This window comes from Antedon bifida, chromosome 10 (genome assembly GCF_963402885.1).
Source record: "Antedon bifida chromosome 10, ecAntBifi1.1, whole genome shotgun sequence".
In the NCBI taxonomy this organism is placed as follows: Eukaryota; Metazoa; Echinodermata; class Crinoidea; order Comatulida; family Antedonidae; genus Antedon; species Antedon bifida.
Genome location: NC_136235.1, coordinates 2929468 through 2948654, shown reverse-complemented (window position 1 = coordinate 2948654; position 19187 = coordinate 2929468). Strand labels below are relative to the sequence as shown.

Sequence of the window (19187 nt, the reverse complement as noted above, 5' to 3'; positions counted from 1 at the left end):
CATTCGAGAACTTCTGAACTTATCTACGGTTTTACACTTCCCAAGTAAATATAATCAAATAATGTATGTTTTATCTATGTTCCTGATTCGTACATTCGAGAACTTCTGAACTTATCTATGGTTTTACACTTCCCAAGTAAATAAAAACAAATATAATGTATGTTTTATCTCTGTTCCTGATTCGTACATTCGAGACTCGTGATGCTGTTACATCGTACAACGTTCAGGGTTAAGATAATTCACGATAAAATGATCTCTGCAGTGAATATTCTATTGGTGGGTCAACTCAATTTAAGGTAGTCGTCTCGGTCACAATGTTTTATTGTTCTTTTTGCTGTCTAGTTTCTTTGTAAACGGTAAAACAAACCAAAACCCCTTTTAAAACCGACTAAATGATGTGATATATAATGCGAGGGTAAGAGTGTACATAACCAAAGTGTAGATTTGTATTATTCTTGTTTCTATCGTAAGCATCAAGGTGGTACATGAGAATGAGAATGGGCTGGACCTTTTTTACTTCTTTCTTGTTCGAACAATAACAGAATGATGTGAATGCCCTTCGTTTACTTGTACTACACGTTGTTTTAAGTTCAGGCCTCGCGTGAACATACTGGGTATTGATTCGCCAAGGCAATCGTTTGGAATCCATCCTTCTTTGTTGTCTTTAAGATTTACAGCTCGTACCCAACCTATTGAAATGATAAAAATGTAGAATTAAGTAAAAAACGTATATGTTACTTTATTTTAGGTCAATTATATTACAATCGATTGATTTCAAGTATATGCCACCGTTGACTACGCTGTCGTACTTACTCTACCTATTTTTCTGTTATGCTTATTTTACAATATACGAACTGTTTCAGAATTATGTATTTTACAAATAAAACGACATACTGAGAATTCAACGTAACAGCAAGTAATACTTTGGCCAATATCCAAGATCGTGTGATATGAGAAATAATTAGGTTACCCTACTGTAGGCTATATTATATTTGTTATGATATGATGATAAATAAAGCATCATTATATACGTACCAGATGTTTTATCAGTCAATTCTACCTCGTCACCAGCATCCACTTTCAATTCACCTCTGTCAATTCCAAGAAAATGTTTAGCAATCTTGTACTTGGGTCTACCTGCAACATAAGTTTGGGAGGCTTTAGTACGCGGAACTATGGGCGTCAACATAACCATTACCATCATTTACCTTACTATCCTCAATATACTGCAAACGATATTATAATTTTGAGAATGGTTCTTTAAGAAGAATGCTTACTCCATGTTGCATATTGTTCTCCGTCGTCACCAGAGGGTCCGGATAAGGTTTTCCGCCAGAATTCGAAACTTCTGCAATATTAAAATAGTTGAAGTTTATCAGTAACAAATACTTTAAGGACATCTAAAGCAGATTGGCATGACGTTATCATCAATTCATCAGCATATTCTCCCGGTACTTTTAGAGACGATGACCTTCGGGGAAGCTTGGTGTCAAGCGACATCTGGCTTCCTGAGAAGTTGAAAGCCAGGAGCTAAGAAACTATAGGCTATGTTTATTGTCTATAGACATGGAAATCGGGCCCGTTCCAACATGAAGAGTTTTCAGTAGCATTTAGACTTTTATCTATTCACTTTTAATAACATGTTTTAATAGCAAACACGTTTACAGATGACTTCAATGTTGCTAGTATAAGTATTTATCGTACATGACCAAAAAACAACAAACCTGTCTTGCGAAGATTCCCAACAAATATAATACTTCATTCTCTCACATGTATCCTTGTGCATAACAATCAAGAACACATTCATTGGCAAACCGTTCTTCTTTGGTACTTTAAACGGATATGTTTCGCTGGATGGCTTCTCAACTTCAACAAAATTCTTGTTGGCACAATCGATGAGCTTATACTTAACACTAAATATAGGAAATGGTTTTTATGTATAATTTATTATTCTTTGAATAAAATGTAAAACAGTGTTTGCTATATAGTCGTTTGTTTTAAATCAAATAAAAACATAACTTCATCCCGTTCCAATGGCAAAATTAAAACACGAATAACTAAATTTTGTCAACCACTTCAACCTAACAGTGGAAGACCCAGCTGATAAAATTTCTTTTCTTATAATAATGTTGCCACTTTTGCTATATTTGAATTGCATTTAACCACCGCACATAACCGTACAGCAGACATGACCTACCTTAAAACTGCTAAACGACTGTGTACAATTTAATTCTGTGTGCTTTCTTGTATTGTTTTTCGTTGATAAGCATCATCACTCGTTCGAATGTTACCAACTTTACATTCGATTCTAACTTCTTCCAGTCTTTGCCACCTTTTTTCTTGCATGAATACACTATGACGTCATTCCAACTTTCAACCCAGCTCTCATTACTAATAAGTTTCTCTGCCTATAGATAACATCATTTATCATTTTACTAATGAATTTTGAAGCATAATAACCTCATAAAGAATATTGCTTAAATAAAAAGACATGATGTTTCTACAACTTTACCTCAGATAAAGTTACACCTTCAGTTTCTTCAAACTCCATTTTATGAAGAATATTTGAGACGTGTTTATGTTCTTTCTCTTGCAATTTACTATCTTGTTCTTCATATTTATTGATAATGACTTTCATTTGTTGAACAAGATCAAGAGCCCATCTTACCACTTTTTCATCTGGGTTACAATATTTCTCAATTGCTTCTTAAAGACTCTTACCACAAAAGTAACAATAACAGCAATACAATAAAGTGAACATAAGGTGGATTGTGCTCAAATACTCGTTAAATAGAAATCAGTTTGCGAAAAGTGAAAAACATGTTTATACCATATAAATATTATTTAATTTTAGGTTTTGTTTTTATTTGATAAATTTAGTCAACGAGTAAATTTTATTTTAAACAATACACTTCTGTCAAGTTTGATCTCTGTTTCGGTTGCGTACATTCGAGAACTATTCTCAACTAACGTGGTATATATAATAATCGGGAGGCTACTCTTGGTAGTAGCCACTCTTGGTCACTTTCTTCAATGCTTTATCTTGCTGGTTTGTTGTAAAGCATTTCTTTGTGTAAATGCCTTTGCATTATAAAAAGAAAATGTGGAAATAGAATTGGGTTGCAAAGTGGTTGGGAGTGTGTCCAGGAGATTTTTAATCTAGTAAACACAATTATTATGCTATTTCATTTTGTTTTGTTCTACTACATCCATGAAGGTGACGTCCAAGTGAGTTGGCTGGGTATTCCGCCATGATGTTGATTTTGAAAAAAAAATCAGATGACATAAAGAAACGATAAACTAGTTGCTGAAATGTAAAGAAAGTCAGGAAGGCATGCTAGGCTTATCTATGTAAATTGAATCGCATCGGTATTCATTAAATCAAGTCAATGACCTGTGAAGAAAATGTAAACATAATAAAACATAATTTTGTTAATCGTATTTTTATAAAAATATTAAATATTATATTTAAGCCTATTTGGTTTATATCGAGTCTGAAATGCTAACTATCATGAAGTATTGTTACGTGTTGTTCATTTATTTGACCATCATAATATCAATACAGTATTCATCCTACAAAACAAGACATTAAAAATGCTTGGCAGAGCAGATTAAGCAAAATGCATCGCTGTAACTCAAATAAGCCAGCTAATCCATAACATTGTATGAAGTTCTGTTCTTAATCAAACAAACATGGCAGTTTCGTTCTTTACTCAACAACTACTTCAACCTGAGTGCTTATCAGTTATTGTACTATTGGACTCACTCCCTATAATACAGAATGCACATGGGATCTGAAAAGAATAATAATTTGATTATATGCGCCAATCATTGTTAGGGTCACAAGCTACTTTGTTTGTTGAATAATGTATCAGATAATAGAATCTGAATGTCAATTTTCCATGGACTTTACCCCCAACAACACTAACAATGGAGCGGGTTCTCTATAAGAACATTACATTGAAATAATGTAGATTAATATCCTATTTTATTGACTTACTTTACGAAACCAATAATAATGGAGAGTATTCATGCTAGTGAGTAAGTACACGATTCGTTGTTCATGTTCATCTTTCATTATGATCACCTTTCATTATGATCACCTTTAATTATGTTCACCTTTCATTATGATCACCTTTCATTATGATCACATTTCATTATGTTCACCTTTCATTATGATCACCTTTCATTATGATCACCTTTCATTATGTTCACCTTTCATTATGTTCATCCTTCATTATGATCACCTTTCATTATGATTACCTTTCATTATGATCACCATTCATTATGATTACATTTTATTATGACCACCTTCATTATGATGACCTTTCACTATGATTACCTTTCATTATGATCACCATTCATTATGATTACATTTTATTATGACCACCTTCATTATGATGACCTTTCACTATGATTACCTTTCATTATGATCACCATTCATTATGACCACCTTTCATTGATCACCTTTCATTTTGATCACCTTTCATTATGATCACCTTTCATTATGACCACCTTTCATTATGATCACCTTTCATTATGATCACCATTCATTATGACCACCTTTCATTGATCACCTTTCATTTTGATCACATTTCATTATGATCACCTTTCATTATGACCACCTTTCATTATGATCACCTTTCATTATGTTCAACTTGCACTATGACCACATTTCAATGTCCATCTTTTATTATGTTTTATATGTTCACCTTTCATTGTTCACATCACAAGCTTCATGTTTGCCTTCCATTATTATCATCTATATGTATGATCTTTATTTATTTATTTATTCTTTATACTGGGTTGCCTCTTCAGTCTAAGACTGTTCTCCAAGAGGGCCCAGTGTATTATGATGAGTTTGTGACAGTGGCTGTGTGTGAACTAGTACACCGAGGAAACCCCCACTCGTCTCGAAAGATGTACTAGGTTCATTAAGTGCACATGAGCCAGATGTGTACACTGGACCTACGTTATAGTCCTTATCCGAGATGACTTTTTCTACCACCAGAACCATGGAGCGAGTGAGACTCGAAACCTTGCCGATGTTATGGACGTACGTGTTACGGTTCCACTGTCTTAACCGCTCGGCCACTCACTCGCTCGAGCTATGTTATCCTTTCATTGATAATAACAATAATAACTAGAATTTAATTCGTCACTTTGACGAATTATAGGTGATCATTTTTATAATTTTATTGATCTTCAATTTAAAAAAAAACATGCACATACGTTAAATATGACCGCAAAATATTGATATATGCAATCCTATTACCTGATGCATACAGTATATGCTAATATTGCTGATTGGTGCCATAGAATATATACTCTATACGATAATAACAATAATAATAAAACCAACAAGTGCTCAATGATCACCTCACCTTCATATTCATTCTTTTCTGACAAGCTTTATGTTTTTTTACACGTTATTTAACAGGAACAAATTGTGGCAAGCTATTGTTTCACAGAAATGGCCAGAAGTTGAACGACTGTGTGCATCCGAACCACAACTTGTAAATACTATGTCAGACAGTGTAGGTTGTTGTTTTATATCAAATGATTAGCCTTAAAAAATGTTTTAATTTATACAAATGAAACATGTATGTTATTTGGAACAAAGCTATCAAGATTGCCTTGTTTGGATTCAACCTTAATGTTTTGTATATAAATCGTATGGCAGGCCTGTCTCTGCTGACCATACATGTAGAACGTTAAATAATGACACTTTTTGTCTAAATTCCGTGAATTAAAATTAAACTCTAATGAAATTTGATTTATATTGATGTATCAGTACAGCTAAAAATTACTGCAACGTAACCCACGCCCCAGCTTCGTGGCCACGCGTGGCTACGAGGTATAATTGTTTTTGATCACGATCCTACGAACTGCATTGTTTTTTGATCGCGATCCTACGAGAGGCATTGTTTTGCCACGCGTCTATTGTTATGTGTTGTTACAATGATTGAAAATACAGCAGTTACGCCCGATATATTTTTATTTAGCTTAGCTAGCTATAGGCCCAGAAAAAAAAAATCAACGAAGTACCACACATCCGCTATACGCTATTAAATTCGTACAGAGTACCAATCTAGCATGCCATGCAGTATAATTACTTGGCCTATATTACCTGTAAACGGCCCCTTTTTCAGCGGCGGGTAAGGTGATTTGATTTGATTTGATTATTTGGGTTAACGATGACCACTCCACTGAGCAAACCTTACCCGCCCCTGAAAAAGGGGCCGTTTTGACCTGGTTTGCCATGTTTCTGATATTTCGTGTGCTAATCGAGTCGAATGCAGTTTTAATGATGCACTCTTGGCGTTCCATATCTGTTCGTTTGTTCGTGTCGACACATTCAGTATCAAATGGCGATATTTCTGTATTTTTTCAATCAATTGCTTGCTTGCGAGTATTATATAAGGTATGATTTAAAGATATTTGGCTATGTTCGGCTTCGGGATGTTATACCACACTTAGGCCTAGGCTAGGCTAGGCTGTAGGGGTCGTCGGTTTCGTGTTATGGGTCGTCCAATTCTAGGTCGTACGATCCCCCGAACCCCCCCCCCCCCCCCCCCCCCCCACCACTGGTTACGGGCCTGCCTAACGGCACTCGTGCGGCCGGTGAACCTCAGTGAAGTGGGCCACGGCCAACTTTTTGTATCAACATGTTTGATTTGCGTTGTTTTTATCACATGTGATAATGAAATTCGCTCGACCACCGATGTTTCGCGTGTTTTTTTTTTTCGCTACCAGTTGGTGCACTCTTTAATGTGGGTCATATAGGTTATTTGATTTTATTCAAAGAATATATTATTATTTTAGCGGTGTTGGCTGATTCCTTCGTATAGAGTCATATTTATAATTACTTTTTACGCAATCGTAGTATTATTTTGGGAGATATTGTTTTAAATCAATTTTTCTAGACAAACTCTCGTACGACGAAATGAAACGAAGCATTTTTAATTTATCAATATTTTAAATATTAACAATCGCTATAGGCTCTGGGCCTAGCCAACAAGGCCTGTGGTAGCTAGGGAAGGCAGGCCTACTCGGGCTTAGCTGTAGGTGTAAAATTCGTCGATCCAAGGTGGGTTATTATATTGGCATTATTCTCTTTTGATAGCTGGTAATAATGGTGTATATTCAAGACCTTCCATCGTAGGCATAGCAAATACCTTCCCGTCGTATCGCATGGGAACGCGTAGGAACGCGTGGCAACGCGATAAAAAAAAAATACTTCGTGGAAGCGCGTGGGATCGCGATCAAAAGACAATACTTCGTGGGTTTGGCGATCATAAAACAATGCCCCACGCGTAGGCTAGGTTACGCGTGGGAACGAAGCAGTAATTAATAGCTGTACTGAAATAGTAATACATACTATAATCCTCAGTTGAGATATAATTAACTGTTATATTCCATACAATAATAATGATTTACACAATAGATAGGTAGGCATATGTATTATCAACATGGAATTTTAAAAGTAAATTATGCATACAATATCATATTCAAATATAAAACAATTTTTATTCACAACAGTACGCTTTTTTCTTAATAAAATATTTAAGAATAAGGAAAAAGAAAATTATAATTCAAAGGATATTCATAATTCAATAATGATGATTATGGTATATATTTTATGCATAATTATTTATTTTTAATGTCTCTCTTCAAAACAAATTAAAACCTGTACATAATCCATATACGCATTGAGTCACTTTAATGTAATACTATGTATGTTTTTTCTTGTTAGAATAATCAAACGTTATTAATGAGGAGTGTGTGGTCGTATGATATTCCAGAAAACTTAGTAATTCAGCTGATTGCTCAAGCATCAGATGTTTGCCTGGAATACACCAGTTCGTCACATTATGTAAGGACAATCAGATAGAAAAGTACACAACTATTGCGTATACATTGATTTACATTGATCTTGGACATCCTCCTTAATCTTGCAAATCATATATGTTTAGTTCCCTTCGTTGTTGGGTCTTTTATTAATGGAAAAGAAGTACATACTCTTTCCCAGTGTAGGTTGAACTTCAGAAACAGTAAAAATTGTGTCCTTCCTATCTACAGTGCACAGACCTGAAGACAGTTAATTAAAACAAATATGTTGAGTATCGTTATACGTTATGTTATTTTATATGTGACGATTGTTTTATGTAATTTTGTTGTTCACAGTGGTTACCTACTATTGTTCATTGCTTATCACGCAGAGGGTACTCGATCGCATTGAAACTTGTCTTAGAACGAAACAGAAAACACGTGAATAATGGGGTGAGTAGAGTACAAATTAATAAAACAATTTGCTTTAAAATAATGTAAAAGGTAGACGATCGACGTTCAATGCTATATGGTTATATAAGATAAGATAATGTGTTAATGTCATGGTCACAAACATATGTTCTATGTAAATGCATTTCTATAAGCAAACCAACGTAATAATGTAAATCAGATTTCCTATTATTGTATGTAGTTTAAAGACTGCTTACACACTAGGACGATAACAATCGACGATAAAAAATGAACATAACCCTTTCCTTACATAAAACAAAGGAAACTAAGTTTTCATTCTAGAACTATAAAATAACCATTTATGATTGATCAAATGACGTCATGATCAATAAGAACAATAACATCGTTGTATCGGTGCGATATTATTGCTCTTACTAATCATGGCGTCATTTGATTGGACATGAGCAATATTATTTTCGTCAAAGACAGCATAAATGGTTATTTTATATACAGAATGAAAAATCTTCTAATTTCTTTTGTTTATGTTTATCTTTTTATCGTCGATCGTCATCGTTCTAGTGTAAATTGACCTTTAGGCAATTAGGATTAAATAAAAATGCAATCGTTTTCATGTACGCCTTCCTCTCTTCCATCTACTCTCAACCCTTATAAGAGTGTTATTGATCCCTAACTGTTCCACAATCCACTGTACAACACCAATTTATCAGATTAATCTCTGCCCGTACGTACAATAGAGAACTAGTGCCGAAAATATTAAAATTATAGGGGTATGTTTTCTTGTGAATAGTTATAGAACACGTTATTGACATTGATTAACTTACTATTTTGCTATTTAATTACAGAATGGCTACACACCATTGCATAGTTGTCTCGATGCATCGCAGTTAACTTACAAGCAACATCATGATACTGCCATCTGCCTGATGACGTATGGAGCATCGTGTTCAACAATACGCTATGTAATTATATATAATTATATTATTAAATTAAGGATTAGTTTTTACTCAAATTAAAATCAATTAGAACACACTATGTAATCATCAATATTATAGAATTATAATAAATTAATGATTTTTTTTTTATTTAATGATTACAGTAGATTGCATAATTTAAATGTTGTATAAATGTTGTGATAAAACAGTAGCTAGACTTCAATTTGAGTACAGAAGCTACAGTATGATGAGGATGAAAGTCATTAACGTGAGATTCACAGATAGAAAGATTTAAAATAAAATTACACAGTGATTGAATATAACCTGTTTCTCCGTTAGCATTAACATCCGATTATTAAAAATAATGGTTTCAGTCAAACTTTATTCGAACACTACGTTTTTGGATCAGAGGCATACGCTTATGCAACGGTGCGTTCTAACATTAACAATGCAGTTACAAAAATAAATTACATAACAATTAAAAAATTAATAAAAACGATCAGTAGGTAAATTTAAATAAATAAATTTAGTATTGCAGCCACAAAATACTTAAATCAATGTAGATAATTTTTCAAGACTATCAAATATTGAAACTATTAGAAAAAGTATTTATTAATAATGTAGATAAAATAAATAAATAATACTTAAAGTTATTAATTTACGTGATGGGCAGTCACTCTTAGTATAGTATTTCTATACCTCTATGCAGTAGTTAAGTATTGTTTACAAGGAAATAATATAAAAAGGTCATCAAGTAGTACATAATGTTGCTTTTCAATATTACCATTAGAAAAAATGTCCAAAAATGATCATACCCAAAATATACAAGATCATATACGTGAATTAAAATGTAAGTCTGTCATAGTAGCACGTTTTGCACATTAATATAAAAAGTGGTCTGTATTTTCTACGTTATGATTGTTAGGCTTACATAATTTGCAGAAACCAAACTGTGTATTCTTCGACCATGTATTCATTAAATTGAATCGGTCTTATATTTATAAGTATTACTGTATGCTATTAATTAACACTATTTGGTGTTTTAACTATTATAAGTAGGCTAGCCCTATAACGAATAATTTATTTTACTTGATTGATTACTTTAATTGATTACGAAATAGTTTTGTAAAATGTTTGCATTTATTATTTGTTTAGGATAGCGAAACACCGATTGATCTGTATAATGAAAATGAGTGTTTAAAGTATGATAAAAAAACTAAAAAGGAAAAAAAACGAGAGCTCATACAACTGATAGAAGGCAAGTAGATTTTTCACACCTGACATTGTTATGTATTGTTAATTTATTGTTGGAAAATATAAATTAGGTGTGTGAATAAATGAGATTCAATGAAACGTAACAATCGTAACTGTCCATGATAGGTTTGTTATTATCTATTAAACCGATGGTAATAATTCAAATCCTGTTGATGGATAAAAATAAACAGAAATTCGATTAAGCTTCTGAACAGACAAAAGTGGAACTTATTAATGACCATGTGACTATAAAGGTTCACTGAATCAGGAAACACGTAAAGATAAGCTGGTTTATCAATGTAGTATTGTGACATTTTGCTGGAAACAGTTTACTAAACTAATATGAATAGTATAACGACGTGCTTGAATGTGGCATTTATTTATTAGTGATTACTATTTTTCTGTTTAGCTTTAACATGATTAAAAAACGCATCCTAATAAATTGAAAATTTACTATAAAATTGCGTCTTACATGGTAATCATACCACTGGTCCAAATACTTACAATCTGAACAATTCATTTAATATAACAGTTTGTTATTTCACTTTGATAATATAAATGCATGGCACCAACAATTTATTATCCATATTTGTGTCTTAGAGTTTTCAATTCCAGCTGAAATAATAGCAAGAGGTAAGGAAGCAACTGCAGTTTTCAAAGAGGCTCTAGAAAATGGTACAGTTACAATAGTCAATACAAGAAGTATGTTCCTTGGGAAAGAAGGAGCTGGCAAAACAAGTTGCGTGAAAGCTATTCTTGGAAAAAGGTATGTTTGTTTATGATATGTATAGATTATTCTACTGAATAGGTAAAATATGTTAATAATTCAGAATTTATTGCGTATAGAATCGTTCTTTCAATCGTTAATAGTACAGATTTTATAGCGAATTTTAATCCAAGATCTAACATAAGAACAAGTTAGTAATTTTAGTGAATTAAGTGTAAGACAATTGAAAGCCTATACTTGAGTTTCAAGGAGTTCATGTTTCATAGTATAGACATGTACCAAAAATGTCTCTAAACTGTTTAACAGGATTCTACTTTGTCAAGATCACTCGCGGTAATTTTGGATTCTGGCCAATCAACGACATGATTGATGTGACGTCATCTATCAATAACTTTTTTGTGTTAGTCCGTCGAGTCCAAGAAGACAATAAATAGGCTACCAGTGCCGTAGCAGGCTTAGCCTAGTATTGGAGCTTCTTATTATTCATACAAACAAATACGACGTGAATGATTGTTTGCATAAAAATAAGACATTAGGCCTATTAGGCAACGAGTCCATCTAAAATATAGGTCTGTGTGTGGTAGGCTACTGCTCTAGGCATACTGAGTCATATTAGTCTAGTCCGGGCCGTGTTAGCAACATGCAGTAGCCTCGAGGCCTACAAGTACAAGCACCTACTTTCCACCACACCGCTCACGAATTCCGCGCGCTGTGTAAATGGGACAACCTACGCGGTTCCACTTACCGTTTACCTCTCGTCTGTGTAAATTGGCCTTGCCATAGTAAAGCACACAGTCAACATGCTTGACACAGTTAATTTCAATAATAATTACGTAAACATTATATTATGACTGTTTAGTAATGTTTATTATCGTTTAGATTCGATCCCAAGGAACAGTCTACCGACGGAATAGTTGTCGCAAACACACTGGTTGAAGCGTCAGGAGACGATTACCAAAAGTGGCAGGAACACAATATTGACGGTATTGAAAAAGTATAGTGTTATTGTAAAACAAAAGCTTCTTGGTTGATTATTTTCAAAATTAGTTCTTTATTGCGAACTAGAACTAATGAAACAGATTTGTCCAAAATTATTCATTACTACTATATAGCATGACATTGCATCGATGGAAGACCATTATCAGAATGTATTGGTAGCTTTAACATATACTGTATACATACAAAACACATACATATTTCGGTAGTCATATCTCCTTCAGTGTGAGGAATTAATGGTACACAAACAAATATATACCGATTACCACCTGGAATAATGTAATGATAATGGTAAAATACCATCTAAAATGTACCAAGCTTGAATAAACATCAATGAAGCGGAAAAGTTTGAGTAAAACAAGGGATTTAATTGGCTAACCGTAGATTGGTATTATAAACCTGATTGTTGAAAGAAGGTTACTCCTTGATATTACGTTAATGTAACGTTATTATGTCTTTTATAGTAATTCAATTATCAAATAAGATACGAGAAGAAGCAGTGACAGACTATGTGGCAAAGCAATTACTACAGAGACAAACTAGCACACCTTCGACATCAACCAGTGTAATTGATCAGATAGAGAAACCGGTTGAAGTTATGGTACTTTTTTTCTTCTATTACAAATTATTAGAGTATTATTTGTTAAAGAATTACACGAAATTTTAACTTATCTTTCTGATTATTCGTAGGATGTTTTAAAAGAAGAGGAGGAATTGAATCTAGAGGAAAAGGGTATAACTATTATTGTCCGTTTTGTATTTTTATTACGATCAGAATTATCATCAGTATCGTTTGTATTTTTAATGATGAAATAGAAATAAACAAATAATGTTGTATTTGCCTTAGATGACAGAGGAAATACACTGGCAAAGAAGTTTCCTGAACCAATTCACAAATTACTTGTTACTAAAATCAGCGATAAACTTGACACTACGGCACATACCGGTAGAACACAGAATGTTGGTGTGCTGGATAAATTTAAATTTTGGGCATCAGGAGACAAGCAGCAGACATCGAGCCGAACTACTAAACCTCAGAATATTAGCAGCATTTGGGATTATGCAGGGCAGATGACATATTATATAACACACCGAGTGAGTAGCATACAATACATGGTCAAAGTTTTAACAATATTTAATCTTTTGCATGACTTATCTTTTAGGCATATAGATAACAAGTTTAGGTCGAAGGTAGAAGCGGGAGGTATCAGTGTTATTTGTGTGGTTTGCCGTTCAATTACTTGATTAAAGTACACTTTATTCCGTTTAGTTGTTCCTGACAGGAGGCGTTACGTACATTGTAGTGTTCAGTGCAGTACATGGACTCCATGAGATGGTAAAAATAAGGGATGTAAATCAAAGTACCAACAAGAAGAAAGCTCCAAAAGATTGTGTAAATTTATATATTATGATTTGTCTTCTTTTGAATTATAAGGGAAAGTTGTTACTCCAAGCCATTGTGCCCCAGCAGTCAAGCCGAAGTTTCCTCTTCTTACCGTTTCAAAAGTAATTTAATTTGCGGTAATGACTGGCTGTTTAGAATGTATTGTGCCTGTAAATTATAGTTATTGTACAGTTGTTTATTGTTTTCAGGGATTTTTGGGAATGACGAATTTGGGAATGACTGTTTTCTGGATAAGGTCCATTTATGAATACGCCGTGGTGCGGTATTGGCCTAGCATAGAGAGAAGCTTAAACGGTGTAGTTTTACCGCCCATTATACTAGTCGCTACTCACAAAGACAAAGTTAAAGGAAGAAACGAAGCTGAGAAAATTGCCAAGGTAAGCTTGATAACATTTATTTTAAAGATAAGTTATGTATATTTAGATTTGAGAGGATTAGCTTTTTTACCTTCACTTTCTCTACCCTAAAAGAGAAATGAATGAAAATAATAAGAATACTATTAAAAGATCACCAAAAGATAATGCTGTTTGAAATACATTTTAAGATTAGAAATACATTTTACACCAATAGATGCAACATATTTTTAGAATCAACGCTGTAATGAATTTTAATTCACAACATAATATTTCTATCAGTAATACATTTAATAATGGTGCCATCAATAAGAAGAAACTGTATTCTCTCATCGACTATATTGGACTTATAGTATAATTTATATATACAGTATATTGTACTGGTTATGTGAATACATGTTTAATTATGTTTGATATTACAGATTGAGGCTATGGGTCAAGAAATACTTGAAGCTATCAAAGACACACCATACGAAAAACACGTAGATCCTGAGATATACATGGTAGATAGCAAATCTCGTAGAGGAATTGAGAAACTCAAAAAAAGAATTGGAGTTTTCATGAATGAGATGAAAAGAAAGATTCCAATCAAATGGGTTGATTTCCAGACCAAGATTCAAGAACTTGGTAAAATAAAGCTGTTGTTGTCCTTAAATGAGGTAAATTGTAACTAAAAGTTAAATCGTCGCAATGTTTTTCTTTCAATCAAGTTATGTTTTTAAAATTTTAGTAATTTAATATCTGAAAAGAGATTTAAATTGTTTGTATTTATGACCCGGAAGTGTGATAGATTGTCTCCTTCACTTCTAAAATGCGAATGCAGTGTTGAACGCGCAACAAGAGAGGTATAGGATGTTTAGTTGATTGCGCGTTCGAAAATCAATATGTAGTTATATTTATCAAATATCATTTATTGAAAGTGTTCTATTACCACCTTCTTCTAGATAACCAAAATCGCAAATGAATGTGAAATTGCTGATACAGAACTAACTCTGGTTCTGGACTACCTGAATGACACAGGTAATATCCTGTACTCTAAGAATGAAGAGAAATTAAAGCATGTAGTGCTAATAAATTTACAAACGATGGTTGAAATGGTGACAGAAATCTTCACTGACAAAATACCAGACGGCATCGGCGTAAAGGTAAGTTACCATCTTGTCAACTTTGTTTAGAATGAGATGTGAAAAAAAAAATGGAATTATCATAACGTTAAAAAGCCATTTATTGTGTTGACGTCTCTGTTACTGCATGCCTTTATTAAGACTGTCTAAGCATAAACATGAATCCAAAAAATAGTATATTTTGATCAAAATACAATGAACTAATGCTAGTACTGTATGTACTGTATGTATATAATATTGTAATTTATACATGGGTTTTATGATTTATATTAATTATCTATTAATTTTTGTAGTATGTTATTTTTTATAGTGGTCAAGATTAAATCAATTATGGGAAAGGTTTAGTGTTCAGGGAATTCTGGAAGAGGAATTAGTACGTCATTTATGGAGGAAATTGATTGAATTAGATGAAAGTTACTTGAATATCTTCTTAGATATATTGAAAATGTTTCAACTTGTATTCGAAACGCAAACTGTGACGGTGAGCTTTTGGTGCTTCTTAACCATTTATGAATTTACACTGGGGGTTATAAATAAAACATGAACAAATTGAATAGCCAGTTTAAATTGCTTTCAATATGGATACTTCTAATTCTTAATGACATTCTGCAATTTCTACAACATTTTAGTCACATAAATTATCTTACAACAGGCCTCAATGGCGGAAGCATCGGGAGACATTTTTTTATTCAATAATAAGTAGTGAACAAAATCTCTTTTATAGGAAGAGGAACGAGAAAATGACAGCGACCGAGTGTTCCTGGTTCCTTCTCGGATACAAATTAATGACGATGCTTTGGAAGTAAAGGAAGATTCGAGTAACATGGTGTCGATCTATTTGACTACCCCCAAACCTATGGACTTTCTTCCTGACGCCGTCTACCACATGTTGATTGTTGAGTTCTTACACCTCTCGAAGATTCAAGGGAGGAGAAGTGATGATTTTCAATTATACCAAAATCGTAGTGATTTTGGATTTGATAATCACGTTGTCAGTTTTGGTGCCGTTGAACATAAAGAGGATAGCAAGCAAAGAAGACGACAAGTTAATGCATTGAAGGTGCGTATTTATTTTTGGCCATCATCACCACACCAAAGTTCTAAGTCAAAATCTGAGCACATACGTACAAAGAATGTTTCTAACACACACTAAACAGCAATCATTTGCAAATTACATGATGATTAGCCTCAATTAAGATATAATTTTACTCATCCTGTAATTGGTAAGATGTGCATAATATTAACACAAATGATGGTAAATACACACATACAAACTAAATTGTGTAAGATGTTACAATTGCTCAGGCTTAGCAGTCCCATTTGATCATATTGGCAGCCAGGCATATTATTAGCAATCATTAGCAAAGCGACAGTGACAGTGTTAACACTATACCTCGTTATTTGCACTCCTCGAATGTGCCGCAGTTTAACATATTGCCTCGTTGGTTACAAAAGTAAACCTACCTATGAGAGTAATGGAGTCCAATATTATTTATCTCTTCTGACCATTTGTTTCTGTTAGTAAATCACATTTATAATATAGAAAATTCCATAATTTATTCATTTAAAACAAACTATTTATGTATAATTTCTTTCGCCTATTTTAGGAACTTTCTAATTTATAAATATAGCAAATTTTAAACGTTAATAATAACCACAATAATTCCTGATGATTGACTATTGTATTTTTCAACAGTTTCAAATAACACGCAGAGATGAAATGAGCAAAGATGAGAGAGGTATTACCAGGCTGATAGATAGACCACAGCCAGCTTTTTGCAAAGAGGTAAGGCAAGCCAAACCTACATCGTTCAATGTATGATTGATGTACATGATGTTGACCTGAATTGACTTAAGAGTGAAATTAAAATAATTTGTCATATTTCGAACTATGAGAAATAGAATTTATAAAATGATACACAACATCGGTAACAAAAAACCCATTCATATTATCACGTAGGTTTTAGACTTTCTACAGAAGCATTTGGAATCCAAGTGTACAGTCGGCTACAAACTGTCCGTGCTCTGCATAGCGTGTGAATCTTCCAAGCTACATTTCCATGATCTACAACGATGCTTAGACAACCCGACTGTTCCATGTGGAAAAATCGCAATGGTTACTGAAGGCTTCAGAAAACTGTTTTTAACAGGTGATTATCAAAAAAAATGTACTATTATTTGGCTTTTTATGTAACGAATTTTACTGTACGTCTACCTTATGTAATATTAATGCTTATATTGAATGGAACAATATTTTTTTAGGTACAGAACGGCCCGACGCAGAACCATTTACACAGTCGAGTCAAAACCCAGGTAATTTACAATGACTTTTTTAATAATAAAAATTAGCCATCGTCAATATCAAAAGTGAATTCGGCCTATAAACAACTTAATAAATATATGTGTTTATATAATACAGGATCATTCGAAACAGAATTTCAGCAAATGTTGGTAAAAACGTCACGCTGGTATGATGAATACGGTTCACTTGATAAGCTGAAGATGTTGTGCAAAGACCTGATAAGACCTTTCAATGATCTACAGAAGGCTAAAAGCACAATGGAAGTGTTTGAGTTAATGGAATCCGCCGGTAAACTTACTGCTACCAACTTTGACGTTCTCATCGACGTAGTCAATGTCACTGGTAAACAGGGTGTTCTGGAGGAAAACAAACTGCTGAAGGACACTTACGAAAAAGCCGACCATCAGGTAAAATCGTTCTCATCCTATCGACAAAAACTGATTAAATTCGGTAACGCACTTTCAGAAGACAATGTAACAACGCTGATCCACCTAGAGAGGGTTTCTAAGAAACAATGCAGCAATCAGTGGACTGTGATATTGGATCTTGAACAAAGGGGTATCCTAAATAAACACAAATTGGAACCATTTATCGAAAAGTTGAAGAAGAATGAGTTAACATTAGCCGCTGAAGAATTAGAAGATAGTGACGAGTGTTAATTCTGTGAATACAAAATGGTTTAACGGTACCTAAATATAGGAAAGTCTTAAGATATGTTAGTACATAGACTGTACCATGTAGTTTCTGTTCTGATTTGAGTAGCAAGGTTTTAGACAAAATTATTTAAATTTAATTTAGAAATATATGATAGTTGCTCGCTTGATACAGGCTAGGTAAAGAATACTGTGTAGAATATACATCTAGCCTTGTGGCTTGGTTGCTGACTTACTGGCTTTACGCTGAGTAGTCTTCTGACTGCTCCACTGGGCTGCTTTGTTTCATGATGTAGAAGTCTCAATCCAATAATCAAAGGCAGATTTTACAAGGAATATTGGTACACCTCAGAGAGACAGGTTAAGCCCATTATTATTTGTCACCTACCTACTATTAACTCAGTGTAATATCTTGATGACATTGATTTCATCTCTCGACATCAACTAGCGCAGCATCGATGACATCGAACGGCTTCTCGCTAAATTCAATTTTGTTGTCAACAAAGATAAAAACCAAATTCACCTGTATCAGGAGACAGACAGCCCGAGTCCGAACGAGAATGGCGGCAGGTAAAGCAAGTTGGCTTTTTTTATTGGGAAGAAAGATGATAAGAAGCTGTCAGCAGAACCCTTCAGAAAACTAAACTAAACTAATTAAAATGTTAAGGGAAAAAATATCTGAATCTCTACAACTCACTCGTGAAACCGATCTTACTCTATAACTGGGAAGTTTGGTCCAACTAAGATTGACGTAACAAAGCACACCTTTCAGTTTGCATAAACACACTGTATAATTGTCATTAATATTAGTAGTAAATTTGATGGATGGCAATGGATGGCAATGCAATTATGGTTTGATATACAACATTTTAGTGGTGGATAATTTAAGGTGTGTCGTTAAAGGTAATGTTAATGGTAATTAGTTTTTGACTATATTTGTTTTTTAATTTTTTGCATAAATAGTATAATCATCGATACATTGGCATTATGTTTTATTTAGAAATGTATGACAAGTAATTGGGGATGGGGATTGGTCATTTAAAGTTTGTTTTTAAAGGTAATGCGATACTATGTGTAGTATATTAGCTTATTTTCTTGACTATACATTTTATTTGATTAGGTATTTGTCCATGCTCATTTTACATAACTATATAATATTCATTAATATTAGTAGTAAGT

At 33.4% G+C, this 19187-nt stretch overlaps 2 protein-coding genes across 2 annotated transcripts in view; one reads left to right on the top strand and one right to left on the bottom strand.

Moving 5' to 3' along the window:
* The window catches only part of LOC144854564 (uncharacterized), a 79621-nt gene that overhangs the window by 12555 nt on the left and 47879 nt on the right, over positions 1–19187 (top strand). The gene's annotated exons all lie outside the window — the stretch shown is intronic.
* Positions 514–2625, bottom strand: LOC144854479 (uncharacterized). Its single transcript, XM_078712436.1, has 6 exons — positions 2513–2625; positions 2224–2408; positions 1725–1913; positions 1278–1348; positions 1036–1137; positions 514–689 (listed from the first exon to the last, which is right to left on the bottom strand). The coding sequence occupies exons 1-6, from the start codon at positions 2549–2551 to the stop codon at positions 514–516; spliced, it is 762 nt and encodes a 253-aa protein (XP_078568562.1). The 5' UTR covers positions 2552–2625.